The 23,894-nt window shown below is 40.8% G+C and overlaps 1 protein-coding gene across 5 annotated transcripts in view; it reads left to right on the top strand.

The window, feature by feature from the left end:
• The window catches only part of LCOR (ligand dependent nuclear receptor corepressor), a 72,326-nt gene that overhangs the window by 24,470 nt on the left and 23,962 nt on the right, over window positions 1-23,894 (top strand). For 2 of the 5 annotated variants that reach the window (XM_042863490.1, XM_042863485.1), the window contains exons 1-6: window positions 1,190-1,276; window positions 2,854-2,919; window positions 3,338-3,417; window positions 10,788-10,920; window positions 15,343-15,630; window positions 18,348-18,441. In XM_042863490.1, coding sequence (XP_042719424.1) covers window positions 15,393-15,630; window positions 18,348-18,441 — 332 coding nt within the window. In that variant the 5' untranslated portion in view covers window positions 1,190-1,276; window positions 2,854-2,919; window positions 3,338-3,417; window positions 10,788-10,920; window positions 15,343-15,392. Of the gene's footprint in view, window positions 1-1,189; window positions 1,277-2,853; window positions 2,920-3,337; window positions 3,418-10,787; window positions 10,921-15,342; window positions 15,631-18,347; window positions 18,442-21,203; window positions 23,082-23,894 lie in introns of those variants that run through there. The other 3 variants (XM_042863487.1, XM_042863486.1, XM_042863488.1) reach the window with 2 other exon arrangements.

The following is a 23,894-nucleotide window of genomic DNA, read 5'->3' as shown; positions in this document are numbered from 1 at the left end:
TGTTCTCCTGGTTTCTTTTTAATTTTTTTTTTTTAATTTTGCCAACTCTCCATTTGCTGCAAAGCCTACGAAGATGGAAAGCTTTTTTTTTTTTTTAAAGCTTTGCTGATGTTTCATTTTTATAGAAAGTATATACATAATAAAAATTTTTACACAGGCACCCAAAATATGTTTTTCTTTTAGTGGGTCACGAGGAACATAAGGGTTAAAAGCGTGACTGCTTTAATTGTGGTGCTGGAAAGCGGAAGCCCCTAAAATCTTGGTGTCTTTCCCCCTTTTGCCCTGGTGCCATTCAGTTGTCCTGCCCCTGTCCCACTGGCCCCGCTGGGAAGGTTGAGGCGCTGAAGTGCAGATGATGAAAACATCATCTGCATTTAGGAATTTAGCAGAGGCAGCCATGTTAATTTGTGTTCCACTTGAAATGCAGGGAAATATCGTCTGCCAAATGGACAGTCAGTGGGAAAAGAAATGTTCTTTTCGAGCTTCCAACAGTAGTGACAATGGAGAGAAAAATACTACAGAAAGTAGCAGCTCCTTTTTCAAGATTTTGTTTTCGATGTATTATGCATGATGAGCCACACAGAGTGCACAGTTGTTCTTTTGGAGCCCTAAGTGACTGAGTATTACGAGGCAGGGCTTAGATTGTCCTTACTGCATTGCACCTTGCGTTTGGGGGAATAGAGCTTGGCTTCACGGCAATTTCACCAGTCTTTAGTATAATTTTTGAATACATTCATGCTTCCCTTATTTGCCTTTTTTAATGTCAAGCATTGCACATAAGATGTTCTGCTGTTGCTATGCAACTGCTAAATCCAATATTTAATATTAATAAAAACCGAGTGGCATTAGCATCACTGAGAACAGTGGGCTAGCAAACTATGATTGTACAACATCCAAGCTGTAAAACTTGGCAGGGACTTCAGTGTGCGATTGCGTGCATGGCAAACTGTGGGGCATGAGTCACTGGCAGTTACTATTTTAAGAGTGGTGAGTTTGAGTAAAATTCTGAGCTCCCTTGAATTTTATTTATTTATATATGCGCTCTATTTTGAACAGAAAGATGAGGCATGAGGTTGGTTGGCTGTTTCATTTCAGGTACAAGTTCGGAGGGGTCGCTACACGTGGAAGGGTCAGCGTTATAAACCTCTGGGACAATTCCCTGATTCTCCTGTTTTTCTTCTAGGTCAGGTTGGTCGCCCTTTCCCACTGTTGCTGCCACTTCCCGAAGCCTGAGTTGGCTTTTTTTGGAGGCAGTGCTTCTTCTCTGCCTGACAAGGTGCTGTTCAATGGGGTGGATAGTTTTTTGGCTTCTCCTTTTCCACCTTGTTTAGTAGTGGTACCTCCCCTGTTTCTATTTGCTCTTGACTATAATTTTACCATTGCTCTTTCACTTTTTTCTTTGTTTGTCCTCTGCTCAGTGCTTTCTGAGATGAGATTTTCAGTGTCAGCCTCTCAGAGGTGTTAGATCAAGGATGATTTTATGGTCAGGCAGTGCTTTGGCTGTTGAAGTCACATTGCAAACTACAAATTCCACAGGGTCTTGCATCTTGTGTGTAGTGACGTAGGCACACCGTAAGTCTTGCTGACGCCCAGAGGAATGTGATGCTGCTTATCCCTTTCTTTTGGAGCCAAGACTGTTGTCTATAAAACAACCATTAGATCTATACGCAGACTGAGTTACTTTATTATTGCTTTCTTTTTTTTTGCAGTGTAACAACTGATTTCCTTCATAGCTCTCAATCCTTTGAAGTGGCTTCTTAAAAGGGCATTTTCAGATAGTTTGTCTGTCCCTGATTCCCCCGTGCAAGTTTCTCTAAATTTAAAACTGTATTTTCATCTCTTAAGAAAATTCTTTTATTTCTTCTGCCGCTCTCATGCTCAGGCAAGTAGAAGTTACCCAGTTCTGTGCAAACTGTCGTTAAACCCGCAGTGCAAATGTATTGCAGGAGTAGGGAAGGAAGCACAGTAAGTGATAATCCTGGGCTTTGTGGCCATGGTGGAAATATGTTTTTGTAAGGAGGTGGACTTGGTCTGTGCCACTCAAAATAATCCCTGTACTTTTCATTTCACTCCTGTTAACTTGACTTCTCCATAGTATTGGGTAGTTGATAGCTCTGTAGATTTTACTGCCAGCAGGAGTTTAGTGCAATATTGATTTAACGTTTCCAAATAATGGCAGTAATTTCAGTAAAGGCTTTCCCTCTTTTAGAATAAACTAAATTGGTTAGATTTATTTTAAGTGTGGCATCAATCATGGCACTGAAGTAAATCAGACTGTATTTTAGATGCAGATCTTTGACACGAGTGTGTTAGCGATTAGAATTTGGTTCCTTAGGGGCATGGCATTGCTGAATCCCTTTTCTTTTAGTTTTCTCTCTTCAAACCTGTAACTGCAGAAAACATTGCTTACAGTATTTGTTGAAATGCAGGAAAGTAGCCAAATGCCACTCTGAGATGGAAGGATGTATTATAATGTTATTTCTAATTGCAAAAGCATACCTTTCTTCTGCTTTGAGGCTTAAGCAAGGTAATTTTTCCCAGTCGCAGTCACCTGCTGCTGTGAGGCACACTGTAGAACCTAAAACTTCCCATTTTCTTTTCAAAATGGCCTATTTCAGTGTCGTGATGTTTTTTGTTTTTAACCCAGCTAAGTGCAGGAGTCAGTGGGCTCTAGATTCTGCTGTGGTTTGTCAATAGTTCAGTCATCACAATTGACCCATGCGTCTTGTAATGCTAAGAGAAAACACATTGAGCTCTGTTCTTGGAACAGATAAATATAGAACTGCTATTGTGAATATTCTTGTAGTGACGTACTTAATCTAGAAAGCTAACAATTCTTTTATTTGCTTTTAGGGTTTGAAAGTATTCTAGAAGGCCTGTTTGGACCTGGATTATTAAAAGATCTCAGTTTGTTTAAAGGTATTCAATCTCTATGTTTGTATCTTGTTCTGCATTTCTAATGACAGAAGCAGCCCCAGCTCTGCCTCTAGAAAATGTGTGTTACCGTGGTGATTTGTGCTTTTCCCCCTCCCCCAGGCAGTGCTCACAGTTAGTTTCATATTGGCTAAAATTACTAATGAGTGTGCGTTCATCTTTATGTAGCTGGGAGTGTATTTGGCAGTGCTCAGGAAAAAAAACACATATTTGTTGTGCGTAGATAAAATGTATACAGTTTGGTAGTCTGGGGATTTAGAAATATGGCTGAAATGAAGCTTGCATCCTCAGAATGCAGGCAAGAATGTTGTGAAACAGGTATTTAATTTGGCATTTCTCTTTTGGCTCCAGTTATGTCGCGGTTTATGAATATGAAGTAATCTGCTATTCCTCTGATTTACAGACTGTGAGCCTGAAGGTGTTTCTGATTGGTCTTTTGATGAAAATTGTCTTTTCTGCTGCCTGAGAAGAGAAAAAGTGAAGGTAACAATGCAGATGTGTGAAGCTCGTAGTTGTAGGGGAGGGACAAAGGGAGGGAGTTTGCTGCTCCTACTTAACTGAGCACAGAAAACCTACAGCCACCTACACCTCTCCCCTCCTTTGTAAAAAGACTTTCTTAAATTAATACACATTAATGAAGAGACTTTTTCTCTGCAACTTTTGCTTTGTGGTACGTGATGAAGACTTTTTTCAGTGTGTGTGTGTGTGTAGTGACTTTTTTTTTTCAATTTGGTTTACGGGTTGTTTTGTGTTTTTCTTGTTTTTTGAGTTCTTTATAAAAGACCTTGTTGGGATCATGTAACTCTTCCCAAGGGAGCCAAACTGTGGCTTGTGTACGTTTACCACAGTCAGACACTGGGCTTATCTTCAGTATGGAAATGTGGTCCATTTTAACCACCTAGAGGCTTATTCCCTATCTCGGAATCTCTTTCCCCGTGGGCCATATCCTTTTATTAAAGGGCTTGTGTGTATGGCAGGTTTGCTATTGTGCTTGTTTATAACCATGTCACAGCCTAAATGTGGGCAGGTCAGCTTTGCCAACATTTTACACCTGTAGTTTGTTTTCTTAACCAGATTATAGCTGTGTATGAAACAAAGGTTACCATGCTGTACGTGATTGCTGCTCAGCCTGTGTGTTGAAATAGTGATTGCTCTATAGTGTAAGAAGGAAGGCTCATCTGTCTTGGGAAAACATCATTTCCTGGATCTCTTAACTGCTACTTCTTCCTGCACAATGTAACTGTGAGTGCAGAGGGGTTCTCTGTAGACCTGTGAATGAAACACAATCGCCCTTCCCTCTGCAGCAGCTAACATATGACCTCATGGTTTGTTCATAAAGGAAGCACCTTGTTAACAGGGGACTTGCCATGTTGCCAGTTTATGCTTATTTTTATATTACACTGTTTGTTGAAGCACTGGGAGGAGGATTAGAAATGCTTGCTTTTAGAATAGGCGTAGCACGTAACACTTTGTTGAGGCTGACAGCAGGTAAGCTCTGTGTGTATTTATGCTGCTAGGAGTTCTGTCTCATTTGGCTTACGTCACTTCATATAAAGACAAAATTCAGCACTGAGCATAATTCTAGGTAAGTTCAAGAATGAACTTTATGGTGTGGTCAGTCTGCTTGTAGGCTGGGAGAGTCTTATGATGTGTGGGTATATCTTCAGAAAGACTGCCTACATCTCATCATCCTCATAGGCCCACAGTAACTAAGATAAAGCTTCTGAAAACCCATTATTTAGGTGAAGACTGGGAACACCATATAGAGTGCAGATTAGATTTGCTTGTCTTATTCTCCTCCAACTTCTGCATAACCTTTTGGTCAAAAGCTGAGATGCCACTATTTACATTTTCAGTGCACTCTGCTTGGCTTTCTGTCATTGAGAACCAGTGACGTTTATATGCTGTAAATAGCTGCTCCTCTGTTATACTGTGTGATGATTTTTAAATGGACAAAAGAAGGATGCAGATTTGGTCGGATCTGGTGTTGCTCTATGGGGCAGTTTTGGCATTGGGTCTAAGGACGTTTTAGGATTGTGCACGTAAAATGATGCAGAATGCAGCAGGGGCATGCAGCATCATTTGCCAAAAGCATGAGGTGAGGGGAAGGAGGTTATACGTCTTGATCTGCCCAGAGACAAATGTGAGTTAACAAAGGCTGCATTAGTGTCAGTCACAATGGGTTAGGGTAGAACAAGTTGTATAAATAAAACCTATATCTGTCGCTTTACATTTCAGTAGCCAAAAATGCTTCTTTAAACCCTTTTACTAACAGCCAATTGATAAATAAAGACAGCAGAGAGTGCTCCATACATATGCAATTTTGCTGTGTGTCCAAATATCACTGGCTGTTTGGGGGATGGAGGAGCAGGGAACAGAAGTGAAGCAGTCCGTTCAAACCAGACTTGTGACCTCTGTTAATGCTGGTGATTCTTCTTGCACTGGGCCGAGAGAAATGAGTCTGCTTTGGAGCACATGGAAGTTTCTTGCTCTTTTCCTGCTCTCCCGCAGTGTTAACATTTCTGTTGTGCTGGTGGTGGTTGGGTTTTGGTTTTTTTGTTTGTTTGTTTTTTTGTGGGAAAGAGAGAGTGAAGAATATGGCTCCTTTGAGACCTTGTGAGTGCTTTGTGTGTTAGCTGTGGTGATGGCAAGGTGGGAATGTCTCCTTTCCTTTGTGGGCATGCTGAGTTGCTGCCCTGCTGGTCATAGCTTATGTCATTAGCTTGCAATATGGAGATAAATGCAGCTCTCCTATGGAGATCTTCAGGTAGCATGAATTTGATGTAGTCATCGTTTGAAATAAAGCCTGAGATCTCATTGTTACTCAGAAGTTGGTAACTCCATTTGATATTCAGCCAGATGATGAACAGGCTTCTGCTGGCGGCCTGATTTAAATTGGGAATGGTACCAATTTTATTGGAAATCTCTTCTATCCAACATTTGTCATTTGTGATGATAACTTTAACTCTTTCTTTTGAAGGAGTTGAAGGCTTAAGCTTCCAAAACTACTAAGACCTGTCTGTTCCTGTGTGTAATATGGTTGCAGTTGTGTTTTCTGTGCCTCAAATTCTGATCTGCTTTTTTGTTGCTGATGTGCTGCTTTTCAATTTGGAGTGTAAAGAACTGAGAGGATGGGCTCATCTGGGTATGTGCCTACATAATAGTGGGGACAGATTTAAAAGGTGTGTCATTGATGGTGCAGCTGGAAGCAAGATAGCCACAGCCATGTAGTATTCTGTGTTCTGGGGCTGTGGCTGACACCTCTGTTGGTGAAATAATCAGACAGTGTAATCAGCTCTCACCTTTGGGTGATATGGAGGCACTTGTTCTAACAAGTTGAAAAATAATAAAAATGGTGGGTTTTTTTCTGGATTTGCTTGTAAGAAAGCTGTGTAACTCAGGAGGCAGGTGGCTGTGTTTAAGGAGACCTTGGTGCTGGACTGGAGGATGAGAGCTGGAGGCCTTGAGTAGTTTATTGGCTGAACCATTTGGGAAAGAAAACTGTCCTTATTCTTCCACCCTTTTCAGTGATGCTAATTCGTGCTTTTCCAAGCAATCAGATTCAATTACATGCATTCTTCAAAGGAGGGGAAGCCATCTGCTGAAGTATTCTGAAGAGATTAATTTATTTGTAGCAGTAGTTCTACTTGCAAATGCATGGAGTTTTTTTGCCAGCCAAAATACAAGATGGTATTTGATAGAGGGGTAGACTTGAGTGTGTTCACTGAAGAACGTCAGTAAAATACATACAAAGTTAGGAGCTAAAATCTCCGGTCCTATTTTTGCCCATATCCTAAGGGTTGTATGCAATAACATCACACTTTACAGATTAGAATTTTTTTCTTCCATCATAGAAAGCAAAATAACAATATCACAATTGTTGCACTTGTATGATCAGAGAGAATAATTAGTTAACTAAGGAACTGCTTCCAGATCATTAACACATGTACACTGACAGCATGAAAGACAGAGTTAGCAGCTCCAGCAGCATGCTCACAGCGAAAGGAAACAGATCATGTTCTGTGGGGCCCAACTCATTGAGCTCTGTTTGGCTGATCTGCAAATGTGGTAATTCCCAGTTCCCTGTGGGCTTCATCCTTCATAGAGAAGACTCTATACATGCTGTCCAAGCTTTTGTTTTTTCGTGGCTCTCTAACTTCTAACAGGTTGTAGTGCAGGTAAGCCCTGTCCATTCAGATGAGTTGAACTTTAAGTGTTTTTCTTAGTTGCAGTTAATTTTTCATTGCTTCTCATAAGAAAACCAACAGAGCTATCACTACAGAAGAAGTCTGTGGCTCTATCTGGAGTGTTTGTATCCAGTCAAATGGTCTTGGCTGTTATTTGCTAGCACGCAGAGCTCAAGCCTAGTTCAAGATTTTTATTATTTTTCTTTTTTGGTGAAAAGCTGGCGATAGGTAATGTCAAAAGCACCAGAGGTAAGGAAACTGGGGAAAGAATCCTTTAAGAAGAATTCAGTTGAGTGTATTCCTTTGGAAGAAAATGGATTGTCTAAAGCTACCTAAAGAAATTTGTACACATGGGTTTTGTTTTTCATTAAAAAAAAAAAAGCTGTGGGGTAGAGGAATGACACTAATCTCATTTGTTGGTGAGAGGAGAACAAGAAGGATAATACTCCTAAGCACATTAACTATTTCATAGATATATTTAAGCTATAGAAATAGCAAGAGAGAAAACAACAGGGAGCGTATTCTGGAGTCTGATGCTGCTGGTGGCAGAGGGCTGAGCTGCTGCTTGGAGCACCACAAAATAGCTTGGCTTCGCTGTAAGGACCTGAAGCAGCTCTGGGAAGAAGTTTGTAGGGTGCAGCGTGTGAGAGCCACACCAAAGTACTTTGAATTTTCAAACAGGGATTATGGTTAGTCAGAACAGCAGCCTCTGATGGGGCATCCGTTCAGTGCATGTTTTGAATTCCATAAATTTGAACTGTTACCTTGGAGAGTGAGGAAACAATGCGGTCTCACTAGGAAATCTTGCACTCCCAGTAAGTGAAGGTTGTTCTTTAAAGTAATCCAAGCACCTGAATTCATTGCTGATGCTAAACTGTGAGCAGTTGCAGGTGCTTCACATGGCGTGTTTGGAATTGAAACTTCAGAAATGGGACAGACCAAAACTTATTTTATCAGTCAGAAGTTACGGATAACTGAAAGGTGATAGCAATGCAGAAGTGATAAGCTATTTTGGGAGATATAAGAATAGAGGCACGTCTTAATGTTGGGAGAGGGAATTCTTCTCTTGCCAGATAGTGATGCTGCAGGTTCAGGGAAGGGATGCTAGTGATGCATTGAGCCATGATTCCCATGTGAAGAGAAGCACAAAGAGAACAGAATGGGGTTATAAATATGGAGAAATGACATTTTAACCCCTAGGATTTCTGATCAATGCCGATTGGTTAATTAGCATTTATCATTAAAAAAAAAAAATCCCCCCAAATCTCCAAACAAATGCACACAATGAAGAAAAACTTTTGGAAGTTGACACTGAATGATAATCACAATCAAATATTTACCATGGAAGTTTCCCCTGAGCAATTAACCTACTGCAAAGATTGCTGGAATCATTGTTACAGGCAGTGATGAGAAAACAACAGGAAAAAAAGCAGTAAGCAGAGATCTTTCTGGTGAACTGTGTCATGAGGTCGGTACAGGAGTGCTTGGCTGTGTGGTACTTGCTGTGTGATGTCTCAGCTGTCAGAGATGATGGGAACCTGAGCAGCGCTTGATGGTGGATGGAGGTTCTCTTGATTTTTCAGCTGCTTCCAGAGTTCATTGGATCAGGCTGAGGGGATGATGTTTCCTTCAATTCTGAATTCTGTTTGTCCTTTGAATGGGAAGGAAGTTTTTTTGCAATGGCCTGTGGGATTTCAGCCAGAGGATGCTCATCAACTTCAGTTGATCTCATTTAGCCAGATCTCTGTGCATCAGATTGCAGAGATTGCTTTTAAATAAAGCTTAAAAGTTTGTCTTTAAAAGTGCTAACACTTGTGTATTGCCTAGGCTAGTTGTGTTTGTGAGTTAATTTGTCCTTTAATGCCTCCTTTGACACAGACCGATGGGTTGATGGGTTTGTGCCTGTCCTCATAACCTGGAAGGGTAGCAGAGCTTGGCTGAGGGTGGCAGTCAGTGACGGGGACAGATCCTGCCTGAAACTTCATCAGACGTGGAAACACCGTTTTGAAAAAGAGAATGGAAGTATGTTTTGAGTCTCACCTAGAAGATAACTCTACCAAAAGTATTTGGTTTACTTTCCACGTGTGTTTTCACTGTGAAATCCTGTACTGACACCTCGTATTTTAAGTATCAGAGAACTGCAAATGTGTGCTCAGCCTGTTTATACAAAGCCTGGAGCCACAGCATGCTGCTGCGGGCGTTCCTGGCACAGAAGTGAACGCTCGTCCTCCACTTTGAGTTCCCAGCCTTCTGAGGGCTAGCTTAGAAGTGCTGGCCTTTCCTATGGGAGCAAGCCTGGGTTCTCTCTGGTATAGAAAAAAGGCTCAATCTGTTTGTGAGAGCTTTAACTCTGCACAACTATGCTTTCCCAGCAAGCGCGCTGTTAAGCTCATCTCTCACCTCGGTCGCTGTACTCATCTGTTAGTTTGGCACAAACTTCTGCTTTCTTTGTAGCCTGAGATGGGTATCCCCTTTTCTCTTTCGACAGAGAACTTTTGGAAGCTGGTAAATGACAAATCTTACGGTGAAAGCCCGTGCTGTACAGGCCAGAGTCCACAGCGTCCATGTGATTGCCCTTTGCACGTAGTTCATGTGACTGCTGCGTTCGTTAATTTACTATAGGCTGCTTATGTAACCTCCTTTCATTAAGCCTCTTGGAGCAGAGACTTACAAAATTAAAAATGACTTCTTGTTTTCATTTATTGTGAATTATAAGTGAATTGCCAGCTCTCTCCTCCTTCCCTTTTAGTCCCATAAGAACATGAACCTGAAATCAATTTGTACGTTAGAGGCCAGAAGCTGGCTATAGCCAAGGTATTATGGTAACTGATACTATGTAAAGGTTAGCAAAACAAAACACTCCCTCAACCCAAAGAGAGGTTGTGTATGCATTCCTTCAGTAGGTAAATACAGGTAACTTCAATATTGCTTAAAATGAAAGTGGGAGGAAGGGGCCCCAAAAGGGATTATTCTCCTGCGCGAGAGCAAGGCGTTAAAATGAAAGAGGACAGAGGAGGGTGGGTGGGGAAATCCAGGCAGTTGTATTTGGTATGTTTGTAACCATTGTCTTCCAGGTTCCCTTTAATTATCCTAGTAAATGACTGGTTCTGAAATATTCTGGAGATAACTTCCAGTTGTACAAGAAAATGAACTTTAATTCATTGCGGGTATTGCAAACAGTGAGCTTGCATTTATTTCACTAAGAAGTCACCGCTGCTGAGCCTCTTGACAGAGGACCTTGTTTGTTGCTGGTGCTTGGCCATTTATTGCTCAGTTCACATGAACACTGTGTGAATGAAGGTGAATTTTCTCTGTATTTTGCCCTCGGTGTTTTTTTCTTATAGAACCGAACTTAAGAGCCAAAGAACAAGTGTTAGATACGCAATTTGCAGCCAAATGTAGTAAAATACAGAAACCTTCCTTCTGGTGGGCTGTTATTTGCCATAACGCTATCAAATCTTCCAGTCTTCTGCTGCATTTACAACAAGAGAACAGGACAAAGTACAATGTTCTGGAGCAGTCAGAAATTCAAGTTTTGATTTAAATAGATACAACTCTGTGCTGAGTATCTAACAAAGCTTCGAATTTAGTAAAATGTGCAATGCCTAAGGAGCTTTATTTGTTTTGGAGGCAGGAAGATCTTATAACTATTAAATATCTTTGCAGGAGCACTTAGTCTGTCTGGATGAGCCAGCCTCGGAAGCTGGACAAGAAGCTCTGCTTAGACAAGAGCAAGCAAAAATCATTCGTTTTGAAAGGCAAGCGGAAGAGTTCCTCAATGCAGTCTTTTACAGAAAAGGTTGGTTTTAATGTGGGGTGAGGGGGGGAGTGACATCTCTTGCTGGTCTTTTTTGCATGTGACGCAGGTGTCAAAGATTGGATGTTGAAATTGTCATTGTATCGTCAGTACTTTTCAATTGCAGTCTTCATTTATCAAGAAAATTAAGTCTCCAACAATGTAGCAGTACAGCAGCATGGTCTTGAGAGAGAGGAAGAGAGCATAAGAGCTTTAAGCCCAAAGTAAAACTCTCCATGGGAACACAAGTATTCTTACAATTATTATTCAGCTCTTATCCAGCAGAACTGCTGCTCTGAAGCCAGTGTTTAGGTGAGTGAGCTGTAAAGAGGAGCAGTGGTGATGGTAGCTGGGAGATATACACACACACACATAAACACATATATATACTTTCTAAAATTAATTTATTGGTGGGACCTATATTAATTTTTAAGAAGCTAGCAGTCTTCTCACTCTGGTCTGTGATTTCCACCACCGCCTGCCCCAGCAATCCGCAATCCAAAATATAGTTGGAATAGTGTGCAGGGGTTTATATGGAAAATTCAAAAGGGAGCAGCACAAGAACTGGAAAATCAGTACTGTACAATATGCTGAGAGCAATTATGGTAGCTCAGTGTTAGAAAGTCTTGTAAATCTGTTCTGGAGAGTTACATCAATTAAAGCTCACTGTTCAGAAGGCGTGGAACTCGCTTCTCTGCTTTCTGTCAGCCTGAGAAATGGGAATCCAGAGGTTGCTTCCAAGTGCATCCTGAGTGGAAGTACATTGTACTTATCAGGCTAACCCACGTGTGAGAAAATCTGCCAAATCAGTAATTCCAACCTGTCTGCTGGGGGACAATACAAGGCTTCAGTTTAACAAATTAGAAATTGCTGTAGCCAATCTTCAGCCCATCCTCACAGTAACCAAAATATTTAAAGGTGTTTTAAGCAGATAACAGTATTTTAGCCTTTCTTTTATGACTCAGATGAGTAAATACAAACTATATAGTATGATGAATTGCATGAAGTATAGCATGGAGGATGGTAGGAGGGGCAGTCACTTGCATGTTACTACCAATAGTTCAGATAATGCTTTTATTCCAAGCCTGCCTTTTTAGTGGCTTTTTTTCTTTTAAAGGTAATTTTAAATTTATCCCATCTTGCTTTTAAGTCCGGAACCAATTTAAGAAAATAAAAAAATATGTAGAGTGTATATTTTTTTCCATCCCAGTCTTCTGGTGGAGATAGAAGCTGTGCAGAAATGCCTTTTCAGCGCTTCCAAATGCTTTGTTAGATATCTCATCCCTTTAACAAAAAGCATAACTTTGTGTGTGACCTGCGTGCGTACTTCATGAGAAACACATACTTCCTAAATCATAGGACAATTGTTTGATGCTTTCTGTGGTCAGGTACAGAATAAGAACTCGGGAATCATTTTAGATTAAAAAAAAAAAAAAAAAATTCTCAAAGATTCTTAGTTAATGTGTTCTTGGTTTCCCTTCTCCGTTCCAGCAGAACTGAGCTTGGTGCAAGAGTAGTAAGGGAGGGGAAGGAGCCTGGCAGGAGCTCAGTTCTGAGTCCTTTATGCATTGTTGTCAAGCTTGGCTGTATTCAGATTGCTTAAAATGTTATTCTAACTCATGCCACTGACACAAGATCGCCAAGCACAGTCATACCAGAGGGAACACAAAGAATGGTGCAGTTCTGATGCTCCTCGTTGCTCAGAGGTGCTTGGATCTCCTGGCTTCATGCCAGTAATTAGTTCCTTTTTATTTCCATCCTGACTGCCAGTAACATTTGAGACTGCTGTTTTGTAGTCAGTGTGGGTCAGGGAAGATGCAGGTGTTCTGTGAACAGATGCCTGTTGCATGTCAAGGACATGAATTTGTGTGCATAACATACAAAGATAATGAGCAATATCAGAAAACTTTCAGAACAGGCTGCCCAGTAATGCTAGCTGCTTCCTCTGTGCTCTGTGCCCATGGCACTCTGACCCAGTAATTCTTCCATCAAATGTTCGTAATGCCAGTGAAAGCAGAGTGCTCAGTTCTCCATTACCTTTATGTTGTGACGTGATAGGACTTTGTTTTGGTGGTTTAATGAAATTATACCTCTTTTTTGGTTGATGTTTCCCTCTTGAGATTTCTGTGTAGGTAAAATACAGAAAGGCTATTGAGTATTTAAAGCTGGGTTGTGTTAATTTAAAATAACTTACAGTAGATAAATGTTGGCTGTGTTTATCATCTCTGAGAATCTCTATGCCTTAAGTTAAAATTTCTTTCAAATAAATGAGATATTTGAAATCAACATGAACACGTGGTTGATTTCCAGTGATGCTGCAGGAACACCAGAAATACTTTGCTTTCACTTTTGAACAGCTTTTATTCTGGACATTTAAAAATCAGGCTTTGTATTAAGCAAGAAGCCTTTAATGTGCTGGGTAACTACCCTTCTGCTTGCAAGTTAGAGTCCTGAATTAGTAAGTTTATCTTGAGTAGCTCTCAGTAGTTGCTCTTTGCTGCTTCTTTGAATTAGCAGGGTAGAAAGATGCATGCCTGCAAGCATATACAGTATTTTCTCCATGAATTTGGAAGCACATTTAGCTGCAAGCTTTATTGGCTTGTATGTATATGAATGTATGTGCACAGGAAAAGCATGATTCTTCAGTAAATGTAATCTGTATAGATCTCAGCATTCATTTCAGCCCAACACGTATTCACTGCAAGCACGTGTCAAATGGCTGGAATCAGTGTGATCAGACTGTCAAGCTGTGCTCTTCTGGGCTTCCTTAGAGCTTCTCACGTCCTTCAACGGGTCATAAGAGAGAGCTTAGAAAATGGAAGGCATGTCATACTTGGTGGAAAAAGTTTCCACGCTTCTTCCCTGTTACAGCTCATGTCCTCGTGAGCCTTTAGAAAGAAAGGGAGGGTGTAAATGTACATAAATAAGTTTGGCTCATCTCGTGGTGGCTTCTTAAAACTTTGTGTTGTGTGCTTAGCAATAAAATATCTCAGACTCCACAATAAAATGATTAACTATTTACATAAGCATCCCAGAAATTTAGAACTACTGTACCACTGTAAGATCATACACAATGACTGTATAAGATCTTAAATTTGAAAACCTGTACTTAACAGGAGGGAATTGTGGCTCAGTAAGTACTTAAATCTCAGTGTGGTTTTCCATCAAGAATCACGGTAGCTGCTTACTGCTGCTCTTAGGTTTACGGGCAGCTCTGCCCTCAGTCCCTCATGTCACTCATCCTTAACAGATACTCTGCTGCTAGTTGTTGGATTGCTGTATGTTTGTCAAAAATGGTGGTGAAAGGCAAATTAACACTGAAATGCCCCACAGATGATTTTGCTCCATCTTGATTCTGATAGCTCCATCTCGATAGATTGCCTTTCAACCTAGCAATTAAAAAAAGTAAGCACTCTTCTATTGTTTCTGCCTGAGTGCAAACTTCAGATTTATTTGGTCTTCCAGCACACAATTTTCTCTCTGGAAAAAGAAAATCAAATCTTCTGAGGATTCCATTTCAGGAACTGTTTTTAACAAACAAACAATGACAGCAGCAAAAGAGCCAGCACCCTGATTTGTCCAAAGAAAACACACAGTGCTTACGAGGAAGTGGCAGGACTTGGAACCTGTGACGCAGGAGCTGTGGCTTTGCTTTGACATAATGAATTGCTACTGGTCTACAACAGTCATTTGCATTATTACCTTTGTGTTGCCCATACACCTGAATACCTTATGTATTTCTGTGCTTTTTTATGGGGGAGAAAAAGAAAAAAACGAAACTTCTAACTGTTCCATTTCATGTTCTTACCAATAGACTTAGCAGCACTTCTAGAAATAGAATTACTTTTCATTTGACACCTCTTGGTTTTTGGCAAAGTTCTTTGGGTAACATCTCGTGCTGTACTGTAACGCAGTGGTAGATGAAATGAGATGGAAGGCACACTTGATCTTCATTCAAATTATTTGGAAGAGTCAAAACTAGAGAGCTTCATTTCCCAGTAATTTTATAGGGGACTGCTGCAACTCTGCTCTCCCCCCATCCCTTCCTATATTTGCAGGTAAGTTAATCAATTCTTCCACTGAATAACCTGTTCAGTTTTTCATAATGAACTTCATTACTTGATGCTTTTCTTTGTGGTTCCAGCACTCCTTTCCACTTCCACACCTTATAATGGTCTGGTTGGATATACTTGAGAACAAAAGATGAGACTGCGTATTTTTCCTGGAAAACAGTTGCTTTGAAAGTTTGTACCCGAATTAGCTATGATTCTTGCTCAGATCTTCCAAGAGTGAAGTACTTATTGTATAGAAACACATTTATCTTTTGCTTGCTTTTTGTTTTCTTTTTAAAATAACCAGTGACTTAATAAAAAAGCTGTCTTATTTGAAGTGCTTCCTTAAAAAAAAATTCTCTGATGTTTCCAGACAGTCCTAGGGTCTCTGACCCCAATATTCCCCTAGTGGCCCGTGAGATCATGCAGCGAATGATCCGACAGTTTGCTGCTGAATATACCTCAAAAAATAGCTCTACTCAGGACTCCAGCCAGCCCAATAGCACAAAGAACCAAAGCCTGCTGAAAGCATCTCTGGTCGCCTCCTCTCCCACGGCTGCAACTGCTCAGAACCCTGTGCTCAGCAAACTTCTCATGGCTGACCAAGACTCACCTCTGGACCTTACTGTCAGAAAGTCTCAGTCAGAACCTAGTGAACAAGGTAGGACTGTTACCAGTGTCTTGTGTCCTGTGGCAATCCCCTCCTGGCTTTCTTGTTAAAAACGATGGCAAGTTTGCACTTTTACATACAATGTAAGTGGAAAAGCAGTAGATGTCGTCATGGTGAAAGACTGACTAGCTAGATATGGCTTGCAGAGGAGATAATTCTTGAAAGAAGGTAGGCTCACAGACATGAATGATTTTTGTGAAGAAGGGCAAAGGGGGTGGACGTGCTCTGACCTCTGGGAACAATTGTGCTGCAGGGAGCTGCGAGAAACAGCTGCTCAGTGGGCTGTGTGCTTGCTGATAAGGTGCTGTGGTCATCAAAACCTTCCTGAAGATCCGTGCAGAATCCAACTGAAGGACTGGTTGGATTTATTTTCTCTATGATCGCAATGTGAAAGTAGTCAAATTTGGTGAGAAATTGCTTTGTGACGGCTGGCTCGTGCATTTGGAAAAAGTCTGGGTTTTTTTTTTCCACCTTAAAAATAGACTTGTTCAGCAAAGCACAGATTGAGTGACTTGTAACAGTGTTGCAGAGCTTGTTTTAAGGTGAAAACCTTGCTTTCCATAAAAAAGAAAAGTTTTTAACAAGCAAATTCTGCAAGTGATTTTTGTTAAGTGAAAGATTTTTTTTTTTCCTGAAAATCTGGATTAGAGGTTATGATAACTGTATTTTACTGAGAGGATTCGAATTAACCTCTTTTCCTTCTTTAGTAATGGGATTAAAAGTGCCTGAAATCATTCTGCTAAATACAATGTAGACTGTGCATCCTCAAGCTGTCCAATGCCTTTAAAACAAACGAATGCCAACAGCAAAATAAAGCAGCAGAACCCTTTAGCTCACTGGTACGTGGTTGTAAACATTCCTTCATCTTGTCTGCATGTATACAGATATCCTGTATCTGTAAGAAGGTTAATTTTTATGTCCAACCATGTTCAGATTGGACATCTGGGCACTTCTTACACTTCTAGTTATTGCCACGTGTCAGTCACAAAATTGCATTGAAAGATTATATGGTACTTTTTCTAATTGAGGATCTGTGCCTTTAGTTGATGGGCATTTATTTCTAGCTAATGGTATTGCAAAGCAAATGTAATTCACTCATGTCTTTTTTGCATGTATGTTTATGGATGTTAAACTGTTCTGATCTTGAAGCTTTTCCCCAAAAGGGAGGAGAGAATTGGTTCTGTGTTTGGTTGTTTTTTTTTTAATTTGAGGTTAAGAAGGAAGTATATACGTGAACTGCTCTTAGTGGTGAAAAAGCGTGGAGATGATTTATAATGTTTTGCTCCTTCTTGATACACACGTGTTCCAATTCAATAACTTCTAAAGCGATCTGTTAGCTGATGTAGTTGTTTTTCCTAATTTTCATAACTGGGAAGGGTTTTGCCAAACTTTCCAAGGAGGGATTTAAGAGGCTGTCACACAGACTGCGGGGGCAGCTTTTTGGTGTATTTCCGTCCTAGAGGGCTGAGGGGAAGAAGCCAGCTTGTGAGCTCAGGGCATGGGCCTGCTCCTGCTTGCCCACAAGAACCCTTCAGTCAGAGGAGTGGGGATGGAGCCCCTGCCTGAACTCTGCTGTTGATGCATCCCCTTGAAGAGTGGGTGCTGCTCCATCCCTCCCTGTGCCCCGTGGCTGGGTGCCGCAGCGCTCAGAGGGAAGGCTGAGCTCTCTGCTTGCTTAGGTTTGGGTGGCGAGGTGTTCCCACATGCGGTGGGTGGAACAGCTTTCTGTAAGTCAGCTCTGTTTCACTGCTTTTCTTGTGGGTTTTTTCTTCCATATGTCAAATGAGAACTTGAAGCAATCTGAAAGCCATCTTAGATTGTTCTTGTGTTTGAAGGTACTTGTGTTAATGAGCAAGTAGCTCTGAAACATCTCTTGTTTGCTTTGCCAGCAGCTTTCATTTATCTTTGCCTCGTAAATTCCATGTTTCAGGGTTTCCAGGAATTTCAGATGGCTGTAGTGCTTTTAAGGCAATATTGCCTTTATTAAAATGACCAGAATTTGTTTCAGTGCAATGGGAACAAGGCTTTTCTAGCATGAAGCAATCCCTTTGCTGTTGCCTAGAAATGCAGAGTTTATGTAAGGGCTCACAGAGGAGTGCAGGAGAGTGCAAGGAAGTGCCATTAGTGTGTGTCCAAGGGAGAATGGGAGAAGCAGCCTATATAAGTGTGAGAGGAGAGGGAGTAAAGCGACACAGTAAAGGGGAAGAGCAGCGTCTGTGCCATCAGGAGCCCAGCAGGGACACAGGAAGAACAGGACAAAGCTACTTGCTGGGGGAGGAGTCCAGTGCTATGTGGGTGCTCCTTTGAAAGTGAGCTTCCCATATTAAATTCCTACGTTAATCCAAATCTATGCAGGAAAATTGAAAATAATATGTTATGTCTCTCTCTATATGCACAACACTGATTTAATGCCTCCAGCACGTAAGTAATGTGTAATATCTCATGCCTGAGACTGTGTTGCATCCTGAACCATCATTTGTAGGCAATTATTTATTTTCTGGCCCTTGTAAAAGATGCCAAATTTTGTTGTGACTTCTGAGGATTATGCTGGTCATTTGTAAGCCAAATTATGACCAAATCCAAGCCTTGAGTCACTGAAAAAAACGAGATGTTATGTGCTGAACAAGACGTTAGCCCAAAGAAGTGGCTTTGTCAGCATGACCAATTCTGTTTCTTCAAACACTGAAGCGATTCTGTCATTTCTACAGACGGCGTGCTTGATTTGTCCACTAAGAAGAGTCCTTGTGCTGGCAGCACCTCTCTGAGTCATTCTCCAGGATGCTCCAGTACTCCAGGAAATGGGTAAGAGAAAACAACTTTCAGTGACGTCTTATGACCGTGTTTTTAACTAAAAATGTATGTTTACCACTCGTCAAAACTAACTTATTTTGGTGTTAACCTCCTGGAGTAATGTGCCTTTCAGTGTGCCTTTTGGTGAATCCCTTCGTCCCACCTGCCAAATAAGGGTTGTTGCAAACTGAGACCAGTTTACCTGAGGTGAAGAGCTCTGCTATCTGTTATTTTGGCCAGCTTAGTTCTTAGCCAAAAGCACTGCCTGCTTCTTGGATTCAGTGGAGAAGTAATATCGGTCAGATGTCTGAGCACTATTGTTTGTTTTTTTTTTAAAATGCTTTGCAATGTGACTTAGATTTTGTTTCATTTAGATGGAAGTTAACTAAGAAAGAAGCTTATTTTACCAGTAGCAATAATTTGGATGATGAACCAGAGTGATTTGATTTTAAATCACTGCATGTTCTGTGTTTCTATTTTCTTGCACAACCTTAAAAATATATATATATACATATAAAACAAATAGAGAAGTTGGGTGGCAGTGAAGTCTCCTAGTTCAGAAAACTCGAAGTATGGTTTGGCTTTTTTTGGATTTGCAATTGCACTGAATTATTTTTTTCTAAGGAAATACAAAATGCATGATGTGCTACTCCTGCCTTAATTCAAGGTGTAGAAGAATGCTATCAGTGGTTACTTGTAGATTTCATGTTTCTAGTGGTCACTTTTGCATAAATTTAGAAACCCTTTATTGTAGTTAGGTTTGAATTGATTGTACTGGAGAGGTGGGTTGTGAGTTAGAGGGGTTTTGGGTGTTGATAGGAAAATTTTGTTTGGAAGCTGCTGTGAACTACAAGGTTCATTAGTGAAGTACAGAAACAGAACGTGATTCATACTGCTATTTAATTGCTGGATTTAGACCTACAACAGCATTTGGAAAACTTGAATTTTTAAACTAACAACCCACTGCCAGTGCCAACCTCATGTACTGCTAACAACTGGTTTAACTGTTGCATTTCTTTGGGGAAAAATACTGCTGTCTGAGAGTTTCTCTCTTCAAGATTACATTTCCCATTCAATATTTCTAGAAATAAAATACTTCAGTCCTTGTTTAAGAGTTAGCCTGAATGCTTTTGTACAGATCTTGAGCATAATCCTTTCCCACCTTTTCAGAATTGCATCATTTCCAGCTTTGTTTTCTTACAAAGACTCCATCTGGAATCTGTCAGGACAGCAAGTTGTTGTTTTTTCTTCCCCGTGTGTGTGCCTGAAGTAAGAGCTGAAATCCAACACAGGGAGGGGTGGCTTTGTGGGTCAAGAGAGGGTGCTCTTTACTGGCACTTGTCACTTGTACAGGTGTGTGGTAGATGATGGCTGAGTCTGTTCAGCATCAAGGAAATCTGATGTAACCTTGTGTTATAGTTAGCTGTCAGTATGACCTTCCTTTAGGTGTAAAAAATACAAGTGTGCTTTATGATGCTTAATACGTGCTGTAGGAGGGATGGAGGATATGCAGTAAGTTCTCTGGAATAGCAAACTTATTTGTCTGGATTTTGTTCTGAATTCGTGCTGACTCCTGTTACTCACTTCAGCTATGACCTATCGCATCCTGGTGAGAAGCTAGCAGCATATATGTTAAACACTGTGTGTGTTACATGCCAGGTCCTTTCAGTGGATGCCTTTGCTCTAAAGATTTATTTTTTTCTGATCTTAATGTGATGTTAAAAACAACGATGTAGCTTTTCAGTAGCATTTATCCTGTAGTTAAATAACAGAGATCTATCTAGAGGGCTTTGCACCAGCAAAGTCTCCCGTAGCGTTACAACACTCGTAGTCTCTCTTAATGGGTATATCAAACTTGGGAAGGGTTGGAGGTGGATTGTGAAACTAATTTCTGGCTGGTGGGACTTAGTTACTACGAAGAGGTTGAGCAAGCAGTGGTAGTGCTTCGTGTCATTGAGAACACTTGTGACAAAAGGAAAATGGTAAAAGTACATGCTTTTTTTTTTTTTCCTGCTATTAACCTTTGCTCTGGACTAAAGCATATAGTTTGAATTTGGGATAGTTTTTATTGTTTTTTTTTTTAGCCACGTTAAGCTATGTGTCAAATGAGATTGAGGCCCATGCATATATGCAATTAGTTGTTAAAAGGGCAACTTGGTAAGTCTAGTGTTCTTCCTTGTGATCTGCAGTATCCCGGCTTTCACGTTTGGTGCTAAGCATTTCTTTATTCTGAGCAGCATTTCTTCAACGTGATGTAAGCAAACATCATCCAAGGTTTCCTCCTACTCGTAGATACTGCAGGTGGCAGTCATATTTGCATGTTGAATATGTTGCATTTCTGGCTTACTCTTTTATTACTGTACTTGTTTAGTGGTAACGTCACACCAGTAACACAGTTCTGTATAGATCTATGGCGATTGACTCCTACTTTGTAATTAAGGTGCTATTTTCAGACGCTTGCGCGAAGTCTTTTCTACTCCGAGAATTTGTGAACCCAACCAGAGACCAGCCAACAGGTTTCATTTTTCTTTGCCCAAAAAGCTTCTCTTTTTTTGTGAACAAGTTTTAAAACTGACTGATGCTGAGACTTAATAAAAAAATAAAATAAAATTAACAAATTAAAATAAAAAAAAAAAACAAAATTTAGAGAAAAATAAATAACGCAAAAAGTGATGTTACCCAAGCAAGGCCTTCTAATAAAGGAGTGGCCCCCTCACCCATCCCTCCCTACCTGTGCAAGTCCTGCTCACATCAGTTTCCTTCCATCCAATTAGGCGACCTGGGAGACCCAGCCAGCACCATCCAGAGGGACTACAGAGTGGTGATGGGGTACCTCCAAGAAGCTTGCAGGATGGAACCAGGGAAGGTTATGGCCACTCTACATCTCTTAAAGTACCGCTGGCTCGATCACTCCAGATTAGTGAAGAACTGCTGAGCAGAAACCAGTTTTCTACAGCTGCCAGCCATGGGCCATCTGGACTACAGAATCATGGACAGCACTTAATATTATCCAGGGAGGCTTCTTGGGCAAAACCACACTACGAATTCAATTTCAGCCGCATGAAATTCAGGGGAAATGGTGCACTCAGCAACATCAGTGACCTTCCTTTTCTTACAGAAAACTCTGCCTTTCAAAAAATGGCACTTCAAACTAAACAGGATGGGAAAAAGGACGTGAGCCATTCGTCTCCTGTGGATTTAAAGATACCACAAGTTCGAGGCATGGACCTTTCTTGGGAGTCCCGCTCTGGTGACCAGTTCAGCTATAGCTCTTTGGTAATGGGTTCACAAACGGAGAGCGCGCTTAGCAAAAAGTTAAGGGCTATCCTTCCAAAACAAAACAGGAGAAGTTTGCTGGATGCTGGACCAGATTCCTGGGGCTCAGATGCTGAGCAGTCTACCTCTGGACAGCCATATCCCACCTCAGATCAAGAGGGAGATCCTGGCTCCAAGCAACCTAGGAAGAAAAGAGGGAGATACAGACAGTACAACAGCGAGATACTGGAGGAAGCAATCTCCGTGGTGATGAGCGGGAAAATGAGCGTTTCCAAAGCTCAGAGTATTTATGGGATCCCCCACAGTACACTGGAGTACAAAGTTAAAGAGAGGCTGGGCACTTTGAAAAACCCTCCAAAGAAAAAAATGAAACTAATGAGGTCGGAGGGGCAGGATGTTTCAGTAAAGATTGAATTAGATCCCCAGGGAGAAGCAGCACAAAGTGCAAATGAATTGAAAGATGAGTAGGGATGTTGTAGAGTGCCAATTACTTTGCAAACTGGGTGAGCACTACTGCATAGTTCAACCACCATTGAGCACACCTCATTCTCCCATTTACTGCAATGCTCTTTTCCTTGCAGTTCAGCATAGACTTGTGTGGACACAAGTGAAAGGCGTGCTCTGAATGTCACACTTGTAAATTTTTTTCTAGCCTGATACGGAGCAGATTCCCTCCTTCACCTGCCCACTTTCCCTTTTTTACTTTCTTTTCTTTATTTTTTCCATTTGCCTTTTGCATGTTTCTCTGTAATAGAGAGTTGAGTTACCTCATAAAGATCGCAGGTCTGTGGAAGTGGACATCTTGCCTGTACAGCCCACCTCAACTCCCGCTGTTGGATGTTTTTCATATCGGTCTTTACAGAAACGAGTCCACTTTGTTAAACTGGTAGCCTCTTAAAACCAGGGTTTTTGAATGAGAATCAGACTGTCGTTCTTCAAAAAACGTTTCAGAAATTCTTTTTCCCCTTCCTTTTCTTCGATCCAGTTGACTTAAAGATTTAAGCTAAATCAAATAATGTAGGAAAGGCACCTCTCTTGAACTCAGAGATTTGCTTTTTTTGGTGGCTAATCAATTGGGTCTAATTAGGCTCTCTGCTATTTTCTTTCTAAATTCAGCATGCTAACCATTCGCTGTCTGCTTAGTGCTCACCCGGAGGGGAGGGGAGGGAAAACTTACAAACACTACCTTCAGAATATGTCAGTGAATTATTTGTAACACTACCTTCGCTGTAATTTTGTTAGATATTTTTGAAGGGTGATATTTGACTCACCTGCTTGAGGATGTAGCCTTATCTCACGGAAGACAAGCTTCTCATGGTCAGGAGCAGTCAGGGTACACTAAATGATGTATTAGGGTATGCCTCATTATAACAGAATTAAGGTTCTCTGTGACCTTCATGCTTTTTACAGACTTGATTCTGAGTTTACTAAACTACGTGGTTCCAACAACTAGTTTAAATGACTCTAATCTGGGGATGGGGGAGGGGGGGATATATGTAACAAACTACTGTGATCTTGTGCAAAAAGAAAGAAGAAAAAAAAAAGCCCACTAAACAGTGATCTCAAACGTTACAACCTCAGTAGTCTGCCCAAATATCCACATTAGTGAAGGAGCTTGTTAATGTTCAGGGAAGAAGTAAAACACTGGTAGCCTGACCTGGTTCAGGTTCTGTATCATATCTAGCTGTAATACTGTCAGGGTCGAACACTCAATGAATGGGTGTTTCCTTTTTAAATATTACAGTTGCCAGTAGCAGGAAATAATCTAAGTCCTGCTTTTTTTGTGTTGTTTTTATTTAGCCTATTTTGATAGTGGTTCAGCACATGCTGGAATAAGCATTTGAACACCGTAGAAGCACTCCTTAAACCACAGATCCTGTTTTTGTTTGTTTGTTTTCCGATCTTAACGATATCTTTATCGTTACGAGGAGATCCAGGATGAGTTTTGTACAGAACTTTTCTCTTTGATACTTTCTGCGGGAGTGGTCAGTAACCAGGTGGAGCTTACTGGACTTTCCACAACGTGACCAAATCAGAATCGCTGGTTCTTCAGGTAGAAACAATTTGGTCTTAATCTGTGCAAAAGGTAGATAGAATTACCGCTTGTTTTCCCCACTTGCACAACCAAAAGAAGCATCGGAGTTTTTGTGTGAGAGCATTAAGTGACGTCAGTGATAGAAAATGGTTTC

This window comes from Lagopus leucura, unplaced genomic scaffold, assembly GCF_019238085.1.
Source record: "Lagopus leucura isolate 7727_CA_CO unplaced genomic scaffold, USGS_WTPT01 Super-Scaffold_739, whole genome shotgun sequence".
NCBI lineage: Eukaryota > Metazoa > Chordata > Aves > Galliformes > Phasianidae > Lagopus > Lagopus leucura.
This window is presented reverse-complemented; position numbering and strand designations above follow the sequence as displayed.